This window comes from Dreissena polymorpha, chromosome 9 (assembly GCF_020536995.1).
Source record: "Dreissena polymorpha isolate Duluth1 chromosome 9, UMN_Dpol_1.0, whole genome shotgun sequence".
In the NCBI taxonomy this organism is placed as follows: domain Eukaryota; kingdom Metazoa; phylum Mollusca; class Bivalvia; order Myida; family Dreissenidae; genus Dreissena; species Dreissena polymorpha.
This window is the reverse complement of record NC_068363.1, coordinates 91,562,043-91,586,456: the sequence shown is the minus strand read 5'-3', so window position 1 is coordinate 91,586,456 and position 24,414 is coordinate 91,562,043. Positions and strand designations below refer to the sequence as shown.

Genomic DNA, 24,414 nt, shown 5'->3' with positions numbered 1-24,414 from the left:
ATTACGCATATAGGGAGCATATATTAATTGGGGATTGCTATAAAAAAAATGTTGATGACAAACATATAGCGGTGCGCATGCATATTGCAGATTGCTAATGATACGCACTGATTTCTGTGCAGATTGCTAATGATACGCACTGATTTCTGTGCAGTTTGTAGCGGTATTATGTGTGTATATCGTGCAATAAAAACCACTATCTTAACAGGTCTTTGTTTTATTTGCTGCTTAATATGTTTTGTATGTGTCCAACAAATGGCATTACCTATTTTTAACCTATTCACGATTATGGCATTTTTTTCATGTGTTCTTTTAGCTCTCACTCTACTGATGTTGCGCCTTTGATATTACTCTTGAATATATCATACATATATTGACAAAAGATGACTTAATATAAATTTTATAAAATCCAAATGTTTGTGTTCAAGAATGAAAGTGTTAAGTGTTGACCATTCTTTTCCAATATTATAGGATTGGTATTTACTCAATAGGTCACTGATTGTCATAGAAGTTTGTTTTACATATAAAGAAGTGAAATATAACTAAATTTCATTTTCATTGTTCTACTGTTATGGTATTTCGTTTACCTAACGTTGTAATTTTGTAATGTACACTACTTAACAATCATTATTGGCTTTCTAAACCCCTTTTTGTCGTATTAATGTTCAATAAATTTCTCTTTACAAGTAAGTATGTCATTTCGTTTATATAATTATACTAATGGCATTGTACAAAACATATATATACATTAAATTGATAAAAAAGAGTGATTGATATTATTATGAAGCATTAATTAAAGTATTAATACTCTAAAATTGTGTGATATAAATAAAAATGCTGTACAAGAATTAAGAACTAACACAATGTCGGCTACTATATTAAAACACAGTAAAAATAAAATATTATGTAATAAATTTAAATAACAAGAGTTAAGACAATAATTCTAATGATATTATCAGCAAATTTTTGGGAACATATAGACACTGTTTTTTCATTAACTGAAAGGCTACGTGAAAGGATATTTCTGCACTCTGTCTGTAGGATTCCGCAGCTACCGGTCACCTGCCACCGGACACGTCTTTTGGGTTTAAACCTTATTTTAACTTTTAAATAATTCGAAATGATACGTTAATGGAATAATATTTTGTAATGTCATATAATGCAACATAATATTACGTATGAGTTCATTATGAGCACATCATACTATATGGCATATACGTAGGTGTTTAAAAAAAGTATCGAATTAAAAATGCGCGTTATTTATGTTGTCACAACATGCTTATTTTAATAAGTAACAAAACAAAGAACGTATTGAACAATGAAGCATTCGAAAGCCATAAAACAACGCTATTGTTTTAATCATAAACTTTATTGGCTCTAAATACATCATTTACTTAGAATGAATATGCTAAAACCATACATGTTCTATATAACACTGTTAATAAGGCAAATAAAACAACACATGCATGGTATCCTTACATATTCAGCACACAACCATAGTGTTATTTTATCCTACTCAAATTGTACTTTATATCTGGATGCCTAGGTCAATGCTATTCAGTATAATATTTATATCAAGCATAACGCGTATAAGTTAAGATTTGTCATCAGAGATTTAAATTCATATATATCAGGATTGAATTCTATACAGAAGTTATTCCAAACACATTTAACAAACAGATCCAGGTCTAAAAGAAAATATTTCTTCAATAACACTGTGGAAGGTTTGCAGGGATAAAATAAAGACGTTTAGTTTAACACTTCGTAGAGAAACATATTTTTATGCTCATATATTCCAGAAAAAACAAACAGGGTCATTTATTAATATTACCGTTGAAGAAATCGTCGAAAAGCTAAGCAATATTGAACGGAGAATCCATAGCAGGTAATATCGACTGTTTCGTTAGTTCCATATAGAGCGAAATCGCGAATAAAAGCAAGATATTGGTTTTGCAATATATCACCAATTGACACCTATGATGACCTAGTCGGTGGAGTACAATACAAAATCTTGATCAAATTTTTGGCGACAAGCTTATGCAAGACGCGTTTATAGTCCGATCTTAACTCCCCAGTTTACAGCATTTATAATGGCAGGGACCAAATCGGCAAACAAAATGTCTGGGAAAGCCTTTAATGGACGCAATGTCCCCTAATTCAAGATCATTTTTTTTTAAATGACCCCGAGTATCGTGTATTCCATAAAGGACAGGCAATGGCATGAGCATAGCAACGTTGTAATACAACAAACATGTTTACGGCATTATATTGAAACCAGTTGATACAAAAAAAGCCCTATCTACATCTTTCCGTTGAAGGAAATCGTCGTCATTCTGAGCAATTATGAACGGTATCATCTTAGAATATGTTTACAGATCTTTTTAAATTATAAAAGGTTGATTGATTGGTCAAAGGGAGCATATTGCTTGATAGGTCAAACGGAGCATATTGCTTGATAGGTCACACGGAGCATATTGCTTGATAGGTCAAACGGAGCATATTGCTTGATAGGTCACACGGAGCATATTGCTTGATAGGTCACACGGAGCATATTGCTTGATAGGTCACACGGAGCATATTGCTTGATAGGTCAAACGGAGCATATTGCTTGATAGGTCAAACGGAGCATATTATTTTCTGAACTGATCTTGGAGACGATTGATGGCTTTAAGTGAACTGTTCACGTTTTGGAAAATTGACAACACTCAAAAAAAGTTTCAGAATCGCAAATGTTTGTAGAAGTTATGATATTTATGAGGAAAGAGTAGTACTGAACGATTGTCATGCTTTAAAATATACATTATAATTATGCATCTGTTGACGGTTTAAAAACATGAAAATTATAAAGCGTTGCAATGCGAAACGATTGAATAATTTGGAGAGTTCGTTTGTTGTCGTTATATTTTGCGACACTACGAGGATTGCTTATAAAAAGAATAAAATACATCATTCATTATATGAGCACGGTTGGCCGAGTGGTCTAAGCGTTAGACCTTTAATCCAGGGGTCAGTGGTTCGAACACAGTTATGGGTTACGTTTCTTTCTTTCTTTAATTGTATCTTTGACTTTTACTGGAGCTTTTTAGGTCTAATGTTTACATTTATCAATATGAAGCATTTAATGACACAATCTGTGAAAAGGACCATTTAAACCAAAAATACCGTCCAAGAAAATAAGTGTGTCCAGAAAATAAATTCTACAAAAGTTATCAGAAAATGCAAATGTATGTTCATCAGTCTAACCGGGAAAATTCAATTTGCTCTGTACGCCTCAGTGTCACATATTGCTAACACAGGGTCAAAATCATCGCAAGTCGGGCTACTGTTGATGACCGGAACAAACGTTCAGTGAAAGAATGTGTCACTAATAATGTGTCATATTGGGAATAAATGTGCTTAAATCTCTCCTCGTAAGACAACGGGTTTCGGGTTTTCTCCCTGAACGATTGCATGTATTATCGCGATACGGAATATTCGATGCAACGGTAAATGCAGTTAATATGCCTTACGTTGACCAAATAACACAGAAGTCGAAAACAACTGTTGGAGCCAAACGACTTTGTCAAAAAAGACGGTTCATATGTAATTAAAATTAACAGCACATGCTTAAACATATTGTTTGTGATTTTCAGAGAACATAGTTATTTAATCTTGAAAGTAAAATCATGACTTTATATAATATCGTAACAAAAAAACACACACATCTATATATATATATATATGCATGCAGTTGTTAACATGTAGCAATATGTTTGCAATGTACATAATATTTGGATTCGAATATATATTTAATTTATTATTTCAAAGAATAACATAAGCGATAGAAAACAAAAAACATTTATAAAAATAAAGCTTAGTGTGATAACGCTACAAAAGAGATTACAAGGCTTTGAATGTATGTGTAGTTTAGAGAGACAGAGAGGCAAATAGAAGGTAAACTCGACTAACATTCATGGGTTGCTAGTGTTCTGGGTGTAAAAACATCATATTTTGCAGTTGTCACTCTGATACCATCTTACACATTAGGTATATTGTACTAGTGTAAGTAATATAACTTGTTAAAAAAATCCTTTCAATATCATAAATTGACTTGGTGGTAAATGTTATTTTAATATTAAAAAATTTAACAATCGTTATGGTAAATGAGTTTGTTTATTATTAAAACAAACATGTTTTAAATAGTCTACGACCTTTATCATTGCTCCGCCGCATTTTAACCGATTATAATGCCCCTCGCATTATATGAATTAAGTATGACAACCCATTTATGCGCTTTGTGGATACAGGTGTAATAACTATAGTTAAAATGCCATTAAGGTTGAAATATGTGCCATTTGTACACATATACATACATATATAAATAGATATGCGTACACAAAAAACACACAAACACAACACGCAAAACAAATATTTGTACAGAATTACAATCAACATATCGTTAATCCTTTTCAATTTGATTTGTACACCACCATTATGTTTACTCTGACAAGTATGTTTGATTTACTATTATGTTTTATTATATGAACATATTGCCAATGAGATAAATATAATTCCAATATATTTTACCTTTTCACATGTTAAACAATGCATCTTCTTTAGTCTGTTTTTAATATTATGCTAAAACAAAAAGATATGATGTAAACTTTCTTAATTTTCACTTGGTACATTCCACATTGTGTTTTAATACTTCCTACGAATAAAACACGTATATTTATGTAATCGTGTCTAAAATACGCTACACATTGTTCTAGTTTTAACAAGTAGTTTCTTTGCTATGTATTACAGAGATCTTGCGGTTGTTATTACTTAGTCCATGTTCACTATTGTTACAGAACTTGGTGTATAAGCTTCGGTTCCAATTTGCTGCGCATAAGGTCCGCTTGAACGTGTTCCAAAACTTCTCACTAAACCAACAGTATATGATAAAGTTAAAGGAAGACCTCATCAGTAGCCACAATATGGTTACATAGGTTATTGTGGTAAAATGTGCAAAAAGTATGTCTGGAGGAAACAGTCTCTTTAACATACTGAGAATGATGTAAGGTCCTTGGCACACAACGGACACAATCACAACCATGATAAGCATCCATGTTAGTCTCTTTTCCTCCTTCGAGATGATTGTCCGTACGTTAGAGTCGTTCGCCAAGTGATAGCGCAAATATTTTGTTGAACGATGTATTTCTAATATCAGTAATATGTTTAGAATGAAAACCAATATAATTGGGGCACCTGCAAGAAGAAAACAATCCACCCAGCTGTACACTTTACGAAATTCTTGATTTAGTCCTAGTTGTGTATAATGTATTGCAGGCACGTCTTGTTCCACACATGGATCCCAGTGAAACTGAACTTCATATCTAAATATATCAACGGTATGATACAGAATGGCAATAACGACGATTGATATAATGATAATTCTGGCACGTACAACGGTACACAGTGTCATTGCACGAAGTGGATGACAAATAGCAATGTATCGTTCCACTGTTAACATGACGGTCAGCCAAATCGAGGCCAAGAGAAAAACCTTTATAACAATACTTCCGTACGTCATAACCACTAGGTAATAGTGGTGGGTAACACGTTCGAGCCGAGTGTCGAAAACTCGCACACCAAGTACTATCAAGAACAATAGGTCGGTTACTGCTATAGATATAAGATAATTATTTGTCGAGGTGGACATGCTTTTATGACTCAGCACAATAATTGTCACAATAATTCCGATGATCCCAAATACACATAAAATTGGCAACAAAGTAATCATACAGAGTGAATAGCCTGGTATACTCTCTATTAGTTTCTGCATATCATTTTGGCATAGGTTCGTTAAATTAAAAATATATTCATAATCGTAATAGGCTGTCGTATTAAATGATGCTTCATAATCGATGTACACGTCTTTGTAGTTATGATCATCCATCTTCGAGTCGGTTGAAAGATTTGAAGTTTATTTCATCTCGCCAGTTAATTGAAGAAGCTTGATTCTGTTCTTGGTTTGTTCCAGCGATTCATTATTGCACAAAACATTCATTCTTTATCTGAAAATACACAAACATTCGCATGCGTACATATTCTCCATGTAACATCTTATAAAGTAAAATGTATATGCATTATTCTTAAATGATAATTGGTGACGTTTCCATCAAAATATTATCAATAGTTGTTACTAGTTGCTTGTACTCGTGCTTTTTCAACCGTAGCACTGCATGAACAATAATATTAATATTTATTTGCTCAGATATGTATACATTTATATTGTATGGTTGTATATCGGTGTACTCATGACTCCTCTGATTGGTATGTATTTAAATGTTGAAGCTAACGTTCGTTTGGCTATCCTATTTCAATACGTGTTTGAAAAAATGGTTACACAAAAAGGAGTTGTCAAAATGTATGGAACATGTCGAGTAATTTATTGACTATGTGAGAACAGAAAATCGTATGGCAACAGGCATGTTTCTGCTGAAACTAATGTATTAATCGTGTGTTTGTTTAGTTGATAAAAACATAAAACATAAAAGTGCACAGGAACACATGGGTATATGTTTTTTCCAGATCTGTAGCAATTAAAGTTTGTTGATTTTTATTTGCATTATGCGACACGATATGGTTAATACTAGCATTGTCTGCATATTGATAAGCACCAACTTTATCCTTTGAAACAAATTTTAAATCATAAATAATATACATTATATTTTAATAAAGAAACTACACTTGTCATATGCGTTATTCTTGCTTGCATATACACAATTAGATGGTCAGGTCAGGTATTTAGCTTAACCCCGTAATATTATGTAATCGGACCGAAACAAAAATATCGTTCCAGGAGTTAACGCGCACAAAATAACGAATAAAGAAAGGACTAATAGGACTTCTCGTATTATAGAGGCCGAGCATTCCGCCAAAAATCGTTTCACGGAACGAAGCCTAACGCATTATATTTTTTTTAATAAAGAGTCATAAAAATCATTAAAGTGAAACATTAAGACAAGAAGCGTAAACACAACATAAAATATCACTTAAGATCCCATTGATTGAAGTGTATAAGTAATCTTAACACGAACGAACGAAGTGGAAAGTACAGGGCATTGTTTCAAAAGTTTAAGCTCAAGTTAGAAGAGACGTTTTAAGTTTCCACTCAGATTAACCCTTTGCATGCTGGGAAATTTGTCGTCTGCGAAAATGTCGTCTGCTGAATTTATAAAATTAGCATTTTCTTTGATTTTTTTCAAAGAATACTATCAGAATAGCAAACAGTTTGGATCCAGATGAGACGCCACGTTCTGTGGCGTCTCATCTGGATCCAAACTGTTTGCAAAGACCTTCAAAATTCGGTTCCAGCACTGTAAGGGTTAAGATTTCGGTCAGCTCACGAACAAGATCAGACCTCAGCTATATGTGGACTCATTTATTCTTGATCAAACTTTAGTCTTATTCAAGTTCAACATTCGAAAGGACATGTGTAAACTGTTAAGCATCATGCTATTGCTAATAAAAAAAAACTTTAAAAAAGTGAGACAGAATATTGAATTGATTAGATATTGATACCAAACCAGGGCCCATTTAACGAATGTAATCTTAATGTTCAATCACTGTTTAATTCGGTAAATTTAATTTTAAGCCATATACCAGTTAGGTTAACATTTGAGCGTTTAATATACACGAATGCTAATAAAAGAACTTGCATTTTTTTAATGAGAACAGTAGTTAAAGATTGAATCACGTTATACTATACTTATATACCTACAATGTATCTATTGAAGTCCGTTATTCTTATTTATTCCTGATAATTGTTATCAAATGAAGTTTGTTTTCCGAGTTGGATCAAACCAATGAGCTTCGCACTATAAAAAGGTGGTGTTATGAATGTGCGCAAAGTGTCGTCCTTGAGTAGCCTGTGCAGTCGGCAAAGACTAATCAGGGACTACACTCTCGAGTAGCCTGTGCAGACCGCAAAGACTAATCAGGGACTACTCTCTCGAGTAGTCTGTGCAGTCCGCAAAGACTAATCAGGGACTACACTTTCGAGTAGCCTGTGCAGTCCGCAAAAACTAATCAGGGACTACACTCTCGAGTAGCCTGTGCAGTCCGAAAAGACTAATCAGGGACTACACTCTCGAGTAGCCTGTGCAGTCCGCAAAGACTAATCAGGGCCTACACTCTTGAGTAGTCTGTGCAGTCCGCAAATACTAATCAGGGACTACACTCTTGAGTAGCCTGTGCAGTCCGCAAAGACTAATCAGGGACTACACTCTCGAGTAGCCTGTGCAGTCGGCAAAGACTAATCAGGGACTACACTCTTGAGTAGCCTGTGCAGTCCGCAAAGACTAATCAGGGACTACACTCTCGAGTAGCCTGTGCAGTCCGCAAAGACTAATCAGGGACTACACTCTCGAGTAGTCTGTGCAGTCCGCAAAGACTAATCAGGGACTACACTCTCGAGTAGCCTGTGCTGTCCGCAAAGACTCGTCAGGGACTACACTCTCGAGTAGCCTGTGCAGTCCGCAAAGACTAATCAGGGACTACACTCTCGAGTAGCCTGTGCTGTCCGCAAAGACTAATCAGGGACTACACTCTTGAGTAGCCTGTGCAGTCCGCAAAGACTCATCAGGGACTACACTCTCGAGTAGCCTGTGCAGTCCGCAAAGACTAATCAGGGACTACACTCTCGAGTAGCCTGTGCAGACCGCAAAGACTAATCAGGGACTACACTCTTGAGTAGCCTGTGCAGACCGCAAAGACTAATCAGGGACTACACTCTCGAGTAGTCTGTGCAGTCCGCAAAGACTAATCAGGGACTACACTCTCGAGTAGTCTGTGCTGTCCGCAAAGACTAATCAGGGACTACACTCTTGAGTAGTCTGTGCAGTCCGCAAAGACTAATCAGGGACTACACTCTTGAGTAGTCTGTGCAGTCCGCAAAGACTAATCAGGGACTACACTCTCGAGTAGTCTGTGCAGTCCGCAAAGACTAATCAGGGACTACACTCATGAGTAGCCTGTGCAGTCCGCAAAGACTAATCAGGGACTACACTCTTGAGTAGTCTGTGCTGTCCGCAAAGACTAATCAGGGACTACACTCTTGAGTAGCCTGTGCAGTCCGCAAAGACTAATCAGGGACTACACTCTCGAGTAGCCTGTGCAGTCCGCAAAGACTAATCAGGGACTACACTCTCGAGTAGTCTGTGCTGTCCGCAAAGACTAATCAGGGACTACACTCTTGAGTAGCCTGTGCAGTCCGCAAAGACTAATCAGGGACTACACTCTCGAGTAGCCTGTGCAGTCCGCAAAGACTAATCAGGGACTACACTCTCGAGTAGTCTGTGCAGACCGCAAAGACTAATCAGGGCCTACACTCTCGAGTAGTCTGTGCAGTCCGCAAAGACTAATCAGGGCCTACACTCTCGAGTAGTCTGTGCTGTCCGCAAAGACTAATCAGGGACTACACTCTCCGCTGTTATGGAATATTGAATTTAAAGGAAGACTCGTATTGACGAAAATCCAGTTTAGGCGGAAAGTGTCGTCCATGATAAGCCTGTGTGAAATGCACAGGCTAATCTGAGACGAAAATGTACGCTCATGCATTCAAACCACTTTTCACATAGCGCGGCGCAAACATGTTCTTAAAATCCCAAAGTGTTTCATATTTATTCACAGCAATTAATAACTTCCCCCGTTATATCACGTTTGCTTGTCTTGAGAACTAAAACTCTACTTTAAAAAACAAACAGATAATGATCACTTTTCCATCTCTTTTCCTGCTGACAACTGTTTCTGTCGATAAATGCTATCGAAAACAAAATCACTTAATCATTTTTGCTAACGACGGGTGAAAATATTTTGTGATTTGCTGTTTTGATAGGCAAAAGGCGTACGGTTAACTGTGAAAGATTTTGGCTGTTTAAGAATAATGTAAATGTGTATAAGGGCTGTAAGTGATGGTTATTTGTGTAACAGAATATAAAAGGGGCTAAACAATGCGGATGGCTCTCGTTGAATAAACACAATGTACATATTAAATATGATGATGAGAGGGCGACTTCCAGTGTTAGGGATGTGATCACTTTCTTTTTGTAGTCTCATTAATGTTTGATGTCGATGAAAATAAGCTTTCTAAATCATCATTGTTCATTGTAACACCTTACGTTTATTATAAATAAGGATTATTTGTATTATTTTGTTCGGGCAAACCTACTTAACTAAAACGTATACTGTAATGAATACGTTTTTTTTATCAAAGACCATTGAAAAACTGATATACTATTTTGAAACATTCGGAGTATAAAAACTACGGATATGTCGATTAAAAACAAATTTGTACAATCTATCCAACCTGTACCATAATAATAAACATTTATTTATTTTCATGAAATTTTGTTATTATTTGGGATTCAAAAAATGTCCGTTAGGAACTAGATTCGCATTTTGTTTAAATATTTAGATTTTCGAGTATTCAGTATAAGGTAACGGCCTTAAGGCAATCAATTGCATTTACATGCACATTGCAGTAGTTTTTTTAAATTTAGCTACATGTACGCATGTAATACAATTATGTTAAACAAATTACATGCTCGACTAAGGAATAACTGTAGCGATTTGAAATTGCACTTGTTCATCAATCACTTAGAACCTTCACCTTTATGCGTATGTGGAGAAGTTGAATCAGTGTATCATTTCTTTTTTATTTGTCCACGCTTTTCTGAACAACGTACTACTCTTTTTGAAACCCTACACGCAATTGAACAAATAAATTGCAATACAATGCTTTTTGGTAATGACATGTTAGATAATGACACCAACTGCTTCATATTTAAAAATGTTCAGATATTTATTAAGACGACAAAGCGTTTTTCATAATGTTGTTGTAGCGCATAGTTATGTTTATTCTTCTGGACAGGACTTCACAATCTCAAGGTTGTACTGTATGTTTTATTTCCAATGCTTTACGAACCATGATTTTCTTTTGTATTTTACTTGCGCACTTGTATTTTGCTCTCTTAATACAAATGTAATCTTGACCATGTAACTTACAGCTTTACAAAATCACGCTATCGTCACGAATATATGCAATGTAAATAACAGAACAGGGAAAGACCACCAATAATGTTGTTAGAACTTTAGGTCCTACCCTTTTTTCAAAACAGTTGTATTTCTATATATGTTCTGTAGTTGTGTAACTATTTTGGAAATAAAATATGTTTGAATTAAACAAATTTATATCGATTGGTCCTTAATGATTTCTGCAAGAATTAAATTGAGCTTATATTTTTGCTCCCAGACCCGCGACTATTCATTAAAATCTGCTTAATTTCGGAAACCATCCTGCTAAAAGAATTAACTGTATTTTGTACGGGATTAATAACGAGGTTTTAAATAAGAAAAAAATGAATAGTCGTGCGATATCATGCTACGGTTAATGCTGATTATATGCCTGTCGTATCGTTACGAACACTAATGAGAAGCCCTGGCTTATGGGATTGAATAAATTGCAACACATATTTGATGTTTATAAGATTGCGGTAACGAGGTCGTTTAAATACTTCAAATAAATAAATACTTTATATACTTAAATACGGTCTCGTTAACGTAATGAGTAACAACAGGACATGCTAGTAAAAAGGAGGAGTCTGTTTGAATTACAATTGTCTTGCACTAATATAAAGATATTGTTTTACTATTTTTCATAATTAAAATAAGAACCAATTTTACTAAATGTGTATGTGTTGTGAATAGCCGATTATTTGACTTATATTTAAAATGTTCATTTCTAATGGTAATATGTCAATAAAATATGTTTGAGATTATGTAAAGTCATATTAATGTTATTCTGTATCTGAACATTTCAAATTTACCACGCGAAAAAGACTAAAGACTTTTTGCAATAACATCATTGTCTTCAAACTGTATTTGGTGCGAAATTAACCCATGTATGCCTATTAAACTTTCCCATCCTTATAAATTGGAGCAATTTATTACCAAAATTTGGGATGTCTAGTAAATTTATTTTTATGTTTATAATATTTTAAACAGAAATTCCTATAAGCAAACAGCGCAGACCCTGATGAGACGCCGCATCATGCGGCGTCTCATCTGGGTCGTCGCTGTTTGCCAAGGCCTTTTTTTCAAGACTCTAGGCATACATGGGTTAAAACACAGGACACTTAGTGTATTCTTTATTATTTTGAGTCATTTTGTGTATTTTAACAATAAGAAAATATAGTTCATTTGCGTTTAGATGAACTCTTATATTATCCAACTTTTCTCAGCAAAACAGAAATGCACTAATTAATACCCCGTCTTGAAGTTTGATTTTAGGTATAGGCATTACGCTGGGCCTACCTGTCTGTATGTCTTTCCTTAAAATTGCATGAAAGAATTGTGTTAACAGACAGGGAAATTGTTCTAACCAGCTTTAATTTTAGGAAAAGACTGAATGTAAGACTTTCGTTATAAAATAATTTAAAAAACAAACTGTCAATTAACAATACAATTTCTTCAACATAAACATGTATCAATTAAACGAATTGATGTATAACATATATCCTGATATTGTACACTTTTTGGAAGATATCATGTGTTAACATATTCGTTTACTGCATTCGCAATAACAATATCAAATTGATGATGAAATCGTTGATACCATTAACATAATAAGACAAGTTTGATCTATTTTATTAAAAAACGTGTTAATTCAATTTGATGTTATTCCGATACGGTGTACCGATAAACTGCACCATGCGTTATTGTTGAGGGGGATTATGACGTAGAGCTGGTTCTGCCTAACGTCTAGCAAAAAGGCCTTCACAAACAGCGTACATCCAGATGAGGCACCGCATAATGCGGCGTCTCATCAGGGTCTGCGCTGTTTGCTTAAAGGAATTTCTGTAAGAAATATTCTAAATATAGAAAAAATATACTAGACATCCCTAATTTTGGAAATAAATTAATCCAATTGAGAAGGATGGCAGAGTCCCCTAGCCATAAATGGGTTATGCTGGTTCTGACGCTGCTTTTGATAATATAGATTATAGGTCACCATGGTGAAGGAGATAAGATATTTGTTCCTCTCGACAGTGTTTTGAAATATTTACGGTGTGAGCCTGTACTTTACTTTACCAAATATTCATCCGAGGGCATATGGAACCATTTATGTTCCAATAAACATAACGATGTCGTGTAAGTCCTAAATTATTAGGTATCCCGCTAAGTATATTTCTAAAACAGTAGTTAACCCAGTCGTAGGTACAGATCCAGCAACGTTTTTCAGCAGATAAATGACAGAATAATGATTGCGTCCCTATTCTTCAAAAAACACAAAAACAATACTTAAACAGAAGTTATATGTCTAGTATATTAATATTCTTAACGGAATGCATTTTAATACAATATTACATAAATTCGTATACAGTCTTGATTTTTCATGTCTTTATATTGTGGTGTCCAGTTTGAAACTCGTGCGCTATAAATTATTATATTAATTTATTGAAATACCGCTTTTCTTTTTAATAATTCCCTTTCAATGAATATGGCGTTTCCATAAAATATATTCCTTTAAAAATTATCTTTATCGAAATTAAGTGACAACATTTTTATATTTTTTGTTGAGTATGTGATCAAGAGATAAAACTGCTTCAGCAGTTTTACATGTTGATTGTATCAGAAACAAACTGCTAAACGCACTTCACACGTTTCACTTGATGAGGCTATTATTCATCCACATAAAGATTTTTTTCTTACAAAACATAAAAACGCATTTAAGGGCCCTTTATTAAAATTGATGAGAACCTCTCATAAATATAATTTATTTAGTGGTCTATGTGATTGTTTACATTATGAATACTAAAGCTTGTTGTATACTGCAGTAAATAGTGTATATTCATTCACATTTGATATGATATTATTGATTATATATCATTCATACCAATTATAAGATCCTTAATCTACCTATAATTGTTATGGAAATTTTCTTGGCATTATTGTATGTGATCGAATATATAACAATAATTTATATCATAAATTATTTCAGGTTTTTGAAACATTTTATGCCAATTGGTAAGACTGATTTTGGAATAAAACGCCAATTGGAAATGGAAGCTTAATTAATTGAGCTAATCAATTTAGTGTGACTAAAAATGTGTCCTTAAAGTTTTTTATAGTTGAGCTGTTATATAATATTTTTTAATTTAAGAAAGGGTTGCTTAGTTTTTAATCTCCAATCTATGCAGAAAATTAGGATATACATTAAGACGTAATTGATGCACTGTTAGTTGCAATTTATCATTATATCGTGCTTAATATTGTTTGTTTTAATCGTAAATGCATTTGTCGAATGACAAGATTTTATTAGAAATATTTCCTAATAAATAAAAAAGAGAATTATTATATGGAGCAACATTGTACGATTTTCATAATCTCTATCTTTCACGCATTTAAAGCGCACTTTGAAATGAATTGGTGTTTACTACTGCCTTAAATAAAAACAGAAAACATATGCTTTAGTTTAAATGCCTTTCGAGTGAATGTCGATACATACATTCACACTAACATTTAACTATAAGAGAGAACAGTGTAGTATTTGAAAGGCTTCGAACATTTCGCCGAGAATAGGTTTATTGCGTGACACATCGGTATGGTGCAGCAGGCGTGACAATTGGGTATGGTGCAGCAGGCGAACATGTGGGTATGGTACAGCAGTGACACATGGGAATGGTGCAGCAGGCGTGACACATGGGTATGGTGCAGCAGGCGTGACACATGGATATGGTGCAGCAGGCGTGACACATGGGTATGGTGCAGCAGGCGAGACACATGGGTATGGTGCAGCAGGCGTGACACATGGGTATTGTGCAACAGGCGTGACACATGGGTATGGTGCAGCAGGCGTGACACATGGGTATGGTGCAGCAGGCGTGACACATGGGTATGGTGCAGCAGGCGTGAAACATGGGTATGGTGCAGCAGGCCTGACACATGGGTATGGTGCAGCAGGCGTGACACATGGATATGATGCAACAGACGTGACACATGGGTATGGTGCAGCAGGCGTGACACATGGGTATGGTGCAGCAGTGACACATGGGTATGGTGCAGCAGGCGTGACACATGAGTATGGTGCAGCAGGCGTGACACATGGGTATGGTGCAGCAGTGACACATGGGTATGGTGCAGCAGTGACACATGGGTATGGTGCAGTGACACATCGGTATGGTGCAGTGACACATGGGTATGGTGCAGCAGTAAATATGCCCGCATTATGTGACACATAGGTATGATGCAGCAATGAATATACCCGCATTAGCGCCACCTGGGTATGGTGCAGCAGTAAATTTGCCCGCATTATGTGACACATGGGTATGGTGCAGAAGTAAATATGCCCGCATTTTGTGTCACATGAGTATGGTGCAGCAGAAAATATGCCCGCATTATGTTGCACATGGACATGGTGCAGCAGTAAAAATGCCCGCATTATGTGACACATGGGTATGGGGCAGCAGTAAATATGCCCGCATTATGTATCACATGGGTATGATGCAGCAGTTAGTATGCCCGCATTATGTGACACATGAGTATGTTGCAACAGTAAATATGCCCGCATTATGTGAAACATGGGTATGGTGCAGCAGTAAATATGCCCGCATTATGTGACACATGGACATGGTGCAGCAGTAAATATGCCCGCATTATTTGACACATGGGTATGGTGCAGCAGTAAATATGCCCGCATTATAAGACACATTGGTATGGTGCAGCAGAAAATATGCCCGCATTATGTGACACATGGGTATGGTGCAGCAGTAAATATGCCCGCATTATGTGACACATGGGTATGTTGCAGCAGTAAATATTCCCGCATTATGTGACACATGGGTATAGTGCAGCATTCAATATGCCCACATTATGTGACACATGGGTATGGTGCAGCAGTAAATATGCACGCATTATGTGACACATTAGTATGGTACAGCAGTAAATATTTCCGCATTATGTGACGCATGGGTATGGTGCAGCAGTATATGTGCCCGCATTATGTGACACATGGGTATGTGGCAGCATTCAATATGCCCGCATTATGTGACACATGGGTATGGTGCAGCAGTAAATATGCCCGCATTATGTGACACATGGGTATGGTGCAGCAGTAAATATGCCCGCATTATGTGACAAATTGACATGGTGCAGCAGTATATATGCCCGCATTATGTGACACATGGGTATGGTGCAGCAGTAAATATGCCCGCATTATATGACACATGGGTATGGTGCAGCACTAAATATGCCCGCATTATGTGACACGTGAGTATGGTGCAGCAGTAAATATGCCCGCATTATGTGACACATGGGTATGGTGCAGCAGTAAATATGCCCGCATTATATGACACATGGGTATGGTGCAGCAGTAAATATGCCCGCATTATGTGACACATGGGTATGGTGCAGCAGTAAATATGCCCGCATTATGTGACACATGGGTATGGTTCAGCAGTAAATATGCCCGCATTATGTGACACATGGGTATGGTGAAGCAGTGAATATGCTCGCATTATGTGACACATGAGTATGGTGCAGCAGTAAATATGCCCGCATTATGTGACCCATGGGTATGGTGCAGCAGTAAATATGCCCGCATTATATGACACATGGGTATGGTGCAGCAGTAAATATGCCCGCATTATGTGACACATGGGTATGGTGCAGCAGTAAATATGCCCGAATTATGTAACACATGGACATGGTGCAGCAGTAAATATGCCCGCATTATGTATCACATGGGTATGATGCAGCAGTAAATATGCCCGCATTATGTGACACATGGACATGGTGCAGCAGTAAATATGCCCGCATTATGTGACACATGGACATGGTGCAGCAGTAAATATGCCCGCATTATGTGACACATGGACATGGTGCAGCAGTAAATATGCCCGCATTATGTGACACATGGACATGGTGCAGCAGTAAATATGCCCGCATTATGTGACACATGGGTATGGTGCAGAAGTAAATATGCCCGCATTTTGTGTCACATGAGTATGGTGCAGCAGAAAATATGCCCGCATTATGTTACACATGGACATGGTGCAGCAGTAAAAATGCCCGCATTATGTGACACATGGGTATGGGGCAGCAGTAAATATGCCCGCATTATGTGACACATGGGTATGATGCAGCAGTTAGTATGCCCGCATGATGTGACACATGAGTATGTTGCAACAGTAAATATGCCCGCATTATGTGACACATGGGTATGGTGCAGCAGTAAATATGCCCGCATTATGTGACACATGGACATGGTGCAGCTGTAAATATGCCCGCATTATTTGACACATGGGTATGGTGCAGCAGTAAATATGCCCGCATTATAAGACACATTGGTATGGTGCAGCAGAAAATATGCCCGCATTATGTGACACATGGGTATGGTGCAGCAGAAAATATGCCCGCATTATGTGACACATGGGTATGGTGCAGCAGTAAATATGCCCGCATTATGTGACACATGGGTATGGTGCAGCAGTAAATATGCCCGCATTATGTGACACATGGGTATAGTGCAGCATTCAATATGCCCACATTATGTGACACATGGACATGGTGCAGCAGTAAATATGCCCGCATTATGTGACACATGGGTGTGGTGCAGCAGTTATTATGCCCGCATTATCAGGGGGGTATGTTATTCATGCCAAACCCGTCATTGATAACGCAACAAACATGACATACAATATGCTTCTGAATAATCCCTGATTGTTTCATTTATCTTAATAGGGTTCAATCCGTGCGTTTGTTTTCACCAGAAACATAAGCCTTCATTTAGATACAGAGGTGATTACTATCTGTTAACCACGAACACATTCAGATATGAAGATTTGTAGAGTGTGCAAGTTATGCATTGTTAACTTTCGAGTTTATTTCTGGAAATTGAAATGATCAGGTGCAAGGATTTATATTATACACGTTTTTTTTGGGTGTCAGCGAAGTTTCTCTCCTGATGATGTTTTTAGAGGTTTCTGTAAATTAATTTGGTGAGATGAATGTTGTTTGCATGCCCACATTATACACTCCAATCTTCGTTAACAGTTGCCTCTAACTGTCAATCAACGATCCTTTCAAACAAGTTGGATAGTATTCTAATTAGATAAGTTCCATAATGATGATCACACCTTGGTGCTACATAATATCTCACGTTGAATCTAGCCAGAAAGAAACACACCTGCTGTATCCATTCTTCGGGAAGAAAATAATAAGATAATAATTAAAATGAAGGGATACTTAATTATTATTCTGCAATTGTGTAAACGATGACTTAACCCATTCATGCCTAGCTTCCTGAAAAAAGGACATTGCAAACAGCGTAAACCCAGATGAGACGCCGGATGATGCGGCGTCTCATCAGGGTCTACGTTGTTTGCTTAAATGAATTTCTGTAAGAATTGTTCTAAATATAGAAATAAATATACTAGACATCCCTAATTTTGGAAATACGTGGATCAAACTTAGAAGGATGGGAGAGTCCACTAGGCATAAATGGGTTAAACTATTTGTTAGGAGAGAGTTGACGGTAGGTAAGATAAATGTACTGCTACCTATGAGAGAAATGTTCTTTCAGTTTAGAGACGTTTCCGGACCGACTCGTTTATGTATGAGTACATTTTAAATGTACACACGCTTATTCACGTCGACTATATGAACTAATTGACGATATCTTTCAAGTTTTGTTGGATGTCTAATCCATATGAATAGACGAGCTTGCTGATTGATACGTAACTTTCGTTCTTACCGTTCTTAGCCGTATCGGTATACGAACGGTTTATTGTATGATACAAAATTGGAACATTTTGAACGTATACACACTTTTCCGCACACAACAAGTTGTATATGCTAAATATGAACATAACATATGATATATTCTAGTAGCATATTAATAACCATTTGCTAGAAGTAGAGCTAATACAATTGAGATATCGATAAAAGTCGCGTTCTGACTTATCTCTACAAAAAACAAATACAGGCGCATTTAAATATCCATATAATAATGCAGGATATGTATTTTATACGTTTATACTTTTTGTAAAGATTATCAGCGTCTTTAAACGGGACATTATTCTATCGCCATATAACCAATTCAATCAACGCATAAAATATATGTGAAAATAAATTTGGAGAAATAATATCCAAAGTTATTCAATCAGTGATAATCAGTGATAACAATAAAAATAATCTGGAAGTGGTTTATTTTAAACGCATCAAATGCTTACTATTCATCAGCTAGTGTTAATATATTTATTTCTATTCATCAAATGTCATATTTTAATTATCATCTAATCTTTATTTTATTTCGACTTTATTTCAATTTGATTACAACGCGCATTTATATAAATATGATTGAAATCTGTGTTAAAAGAAATGTAGTTGAGTTTGCAACGGCATGTGTCTGTTATTGTTAACAGTTCCAAAAAGTAAGTATTTGGTTAGTTTTACAACAATAGAGCAGTCGCGTTCTGAGAAAACTGGGCTTTATGCATGTACGTAAAGTTTCATCTAAGATTAGCCTGTGCAGTCCGCACAGGCTAATCAGGGATGACATTTTCCGCCTTAACTTGATTTTCGGTAAGGAGGGGCTTCCTTGAAACTAAAAATACCATAAAAGCGGAAAGTGTCGTCCCTGATTAGCATGTGCGGACTGCACAGTCTAATCTGGGACGACACTTGACGCACATGCATTAAGCCCAGTTTTCTCAGAACACGGCTCAGAGTGTCTGTCACATACATTCAGTCTGAATGACTCAGGTTGCTTCCGTTGCATCGCTGGCATCCGTCAGATGAGACTTGTGGGAAAACCCTACAGCGACATATTACATCTCTTGATATTGATCTCTGCTAATGCATTTAATGTAAAATTAAAAATAAATATATGGTTAATATATTGTTATTGCCTGTGAAGTTTTTTTTATTTCTGAAAATGAGTTCGGTTGTAATGCGGAGAGCATTTATGTTAGAATCGCATATATGAGCGAAATGATTTAATATAAGTGCTAGAAAATTGGTTTTCATTTTATTTCCGTTTTAATAATTATTAAAATGAATGATAAAATGATACAATTAAGATTACAAGAATTAGTGCGTACGAAACTTCGGACAAAATAAAAAAAAGATGTTGCTTCATACATAATCATTAGTTATACATTACAATTAATTATAATAATTATCCTGATTATGTTTGAGGAAAGCAAAGAATACTTTTTTGACATGTAACAACCTATATGTATAATACCTTTGTATTGCAGTTACCACTGGATACTTAATCCATTATTAATAACTGATAATAGATGACATAATGATACATTGACAAGAATGTAAGAAATTAATATTTAATTGGACGAGTTATTTATTAAACAGCGAAAGTAAAATGTTCCTAAGTGTCTCTATAATATGTTTTCTGTAAAGTTATTAAACCTGGTATGTGAAACATGAAAATTGAAACTATGGTTGTACATAAAAAATCCCTAAAATACAATAAGCTTCGTAACCCGAAAGCGTCTAAAGTAATTGGTGTTCATGCTAAAGAAATTGTATTCAATATAACGAATAGTTCTCATTACGAACATTCAGTAAAACTGATGTTTGCTCTAAGATTTGTGCTTTATAAATGTTTGGATTATTTTGAAAAAAAATTAGCATGACCATTTGAAGGCTTGGTTTTGAATTTGCCTAATAATGAATGAACATAAATAACAGGGCGGTAGGACTGGTAAATGACCTTTAAATAAGTCAATCATGTTCAGTTTTTAAGAATGATGCATATACATGTTCATCAACTTGCTTCCGAATGCTAGTTTTTGAGATCACGCTCAGGAATTACCGGACATATTGTCGAAAATCGAAAAAGACAATACATATTTCATGGGAAAATCACTTAACAGGCCAACAAACTCAATTTTACCAAAATAAAATTTTAACGGGCGACCAAAGTGGCCTTAAACTTATAAGAACCAAATCAATGCAATCATCATTCATTCATTAATTTTGGTCATGATCATTCTACTACTACATAATAGAAAAAGTGTACGCTATAGTACTAAAATAAATGTTGCATTTTTCTTTATTATGCATAAACTAATAGTATTCTTAATATTTAAAATATGTGGTATTGCTTAAATGTTTAAGTTTGCGATAACTCATATTAACCCGTATATGCGCTTTTAAGGGGCCGTCCAACAGATTTTGGCATGAATTGAAGATTGTCATTAAATGCTTTATATTGATAAATTTAAACATTTGAACTAAAAATCTCCAGTAAAAAAAAACAAGAATACAATTTAAAAAAGGAAAATAAGTAACCCTCAACAGGGCTCGAACCACTGACCCCTGGAATCGTGGAGTAAAAAGTCTCCCAACTAGACCACTCGATCACCCAAAGCTCATGCTTAGAGCGGATTTATTTTTTTATCTATATAAGCAATCCTCCTAGTATCCCAAAATAAAACGACAACAACAGAACTTTCCATATTATTCAATCGTTTCGCGTCGCACGACGCTTTATAATTTTCAGGTTTTCAAATCATCAAAAGATGCATATAAAAGATATTTAAGATCATGGTAAATGGTCAGTATTACTATTTCCTCAAAAATATCATAACTAAAACGAAAATGTGCGAATCTGAATCAACATTTTGTTAAAATTTTTGTCAATTTAACAAAACGTAAAATCTGTTGGACGACCCCTTTAAGATGCCATTTAAATAAATTGCTCATCAACAAACATTTCACTATTTATGCAAATCTACTGTGGCGATTTTTGATTTAGGGGCAATAATTTTAAAGAGATAGCATGCATTTAAGTCGAATCGTGTTTAGCAATTATTTGTAAATGATACTTTTGCCATATTGCTTATGTAATGGTCTCATGCGATAATTTGCAAGCATCATGACCTTTACACGGGTGACAGTGAAGCTACGATGTGGATAGGAAAGCTGTGGACACTTGCTTTTCTGGGAGAAGATATTAGAAAGTTTTTGGTTTGCCTCATTAACAGAGTTATAACGACCGCTGAATTATACAAGCATCATATACGAGTTTGTTAATCGGCATGGGGTATTTCAAGTGGTCAACATATGTTAAATTGTAATTTCTGTTGCACATGGACATGACGAAATGTTTGGTTAAGCACAGTACGTCCGTATATTATATTTATTGCTATTAAAGGGGCCTTTTCACAGATGTTGGCATGTTTTGAAGTTTGTCATTAAATGCCTTATATTGATAAATGTAAACATTAAATTTTAAAAGGTCCAGTAAAAAAAAAATCAAAAATAAAATTTTAAAAAGGAAAAAAAGTAGCCGCAGCAGGGCTCGAACCAGTGATCCCCGGAATCCTGAAGCAAAAACGCATTAGCCAACTGAGCTATCCTGCCAAGCATACAAAAGATGCGTATTTGATACGTTATATAAGCAATCTTCGTAGTTTCACAAATTTAAACGACAACACCAGAACTCTCCAAATTATTCAATCGTTTCGCGTTGCAACGCTTTATATTTTTCAGGTTTTTAAATCGTCAAAAGATGCATATAAAGTCTATATTAGACCATGGCAAATGTTCAGTAGTACTGTTTCCTCACAAATATCATAACTTAACCGAAATTTTGCGAATCTGAAACAACTTTTTTCAATTTTGTCAATTTACCAAACCGTGAAAAGATCCCTTTAAGACCATTTTATAAATACTCATAATATGTATTTGAAATTATTGCGGTGTTCTCCTAATTTGATATTGCAGAAACAGAGTATATTGTACAACGAAATGTACATTGAGTATATATTTTAATACCAACATTAAAAAGCGATTTTAAGGTTGATTATTTATTATGCAGATGCTGATATTTCGTAAAATCAAGAACTGAAATAAACCGTTCTGTAGGTCGCATCATTTTTTGTTAAAAAATACTTTCGACGAAAATGTCAGTGCTTTCTGCGTGCATCAAACTATTTTTGTCAATATTAGTAGACATTTGCAAGAATGTTTCTCAGAAAGTACATATAACACAGGTGTAGAACATCATGTTCAAAAATTGTCAAGGAATAGTGCAAAAGTCTGTGTGTTTTTCTATCCAAACAAATTCTGTTTCAGCCTTGTTTAAACGAGGTTCATGTTCAACACATTGTTCAGGATGAGTGACATTGATTAAATCTTATTTCTGACATGTTTGACATTTAAAATGTATAACGCGTCAATCAAGGACATGGCACAGTCAAGAAAGAATACTGTTTTTGTATACAATGATAAGTATGTCATATTTCAAATAATATTTAAATAAGTAACTGATATGATTTGCTTGACAACAAATGCAGTAACGTTGCTTTTATGCATATTGTTTAATTGCTCATCACTTTAACGAAGTACATTATTTGAAACATGTATAACATTGTAAGTATTATTGTCAGAAAATATCAATATGTATTATAATAAAAGTAAAAGAAAATGAAATAAAAAAACAAATAAAACACACAGAATCTTACCTTTCATGCGTTTCATGTTCTGTCGATAAACGCCGGTAAGCAAATTACCCCACGTGTATGTTAAAGTTTGTGTTTTCTGACATTTAAGTAGTTCAATATTAAATTCAGTGCAGCATGTCCATCAGAGTATAACGTCAAGATATCTTCAACATTCACAAAATTGCAATCTATAAACACAACACGCTCCGATCAACTGAGCGACACCTTTTTTGAACTGACTGTTATATAAGTTATTATGAATAATTATTCAAATTATTACTGAATCCGTCTAAGTTCGCGTGATGTGATTTCCACAAACCCGCGATAGCCAGTCAGCAGCCAGCACCATTCTGCAGATTTTCTTTAGAAATCGTTACATCCAAGCTCCGTTGAGATATTATTGAGTCTTGACTGTGTCGCCCAGAAGCGTAAGCCGTAATAAACTCAATGCTGTTACATTGTTGCGGTAACTTCCTCTAGTTAAAAGCATGATCTGGGTTTATCAGTCGACCAATGAAAATGCAGGCACTCTGGGAATTAATGGAATTTAGAACAAGATCATAATCACCTAATATGTCATAATGTTTCGTTTCAAGAATCGTTTCGTCTGATTCTAGGAATTATTTGTTGGGAAGTTATTATGTTGATTGATCACTAGTTGATGTATGAAACATAACAGTAAGATTTAGAAATAAATGTAAAATGTTATTCATCTAAACGTATTAACTTAGATGTACATACTATTTTATTAGATTACTTACGATAGTATATTTAAAATACAACTTTTATTATGCATATTTATTTCCATGTTGACATATCGGAAAAGGGAAGTCGGTGATTTACTGCTTACTGCGTACACCAACAGACTTATGATAATGAAATTCACACAATCATCAATCGGAGAGATGTTCGACAGCGA

At 35.3% G+C, this 24,414-nt stretch overlaps 2 protein-coding genes across 3 annotated transcripts; both read right to left on the bottom strand.

The window, feature by feature from the left end:
* Window positions 1–1,350: 1,350 nt before the first annotated feature.
* On the bottom strand, window positions 1,351–23,929 carry LOC127845190 (FMRFamide receptor-like). Of its 2 annotated transcripts, XM_052375942.1 has the most exons (3): window positions 23,517–23,929; window positions 19,769–19,840; window positions 1,351–6,038 (listed from the first exon to the last, which is right to left on the bottom strand). In XM_052375942.1, the coding sequence occupies exon 3, from the start codon at window positions 5,918–5,920 to the stop codon at window positions 4,754–4,756; it is 1,167 nt and encodes a 388-aa protein (XP_052231902.1). In that variant the 5' UTR covers window positions 5,921–6,038; window positions 19,769–19,840; window positions 23,517–23,929; the 3' UTR covers window positions 1,351–4,753. The 2 variants fall into 2 exon arrangements, with proteins under 2 accessions (XP_052231902.1, XP_052231903.1); XM_052375943.1 differs by lacking the exon at window positions 19,769–19,840.
* Window positions 14,610–15,200, bottom strand: LOC127846259 (keratin-associated protein 10-7-like). Its single transcript, XM_052377429.1, has one exon. It carries the CDS (start codon window positions 15,198–15,200, stop codon window positions 14,610–14,612), a length of 591 nt encoding a protein of 196 aa, XP_052233389.1.
* Window positions 23,930–24,414: the final 485 nt, after the last annotated feature.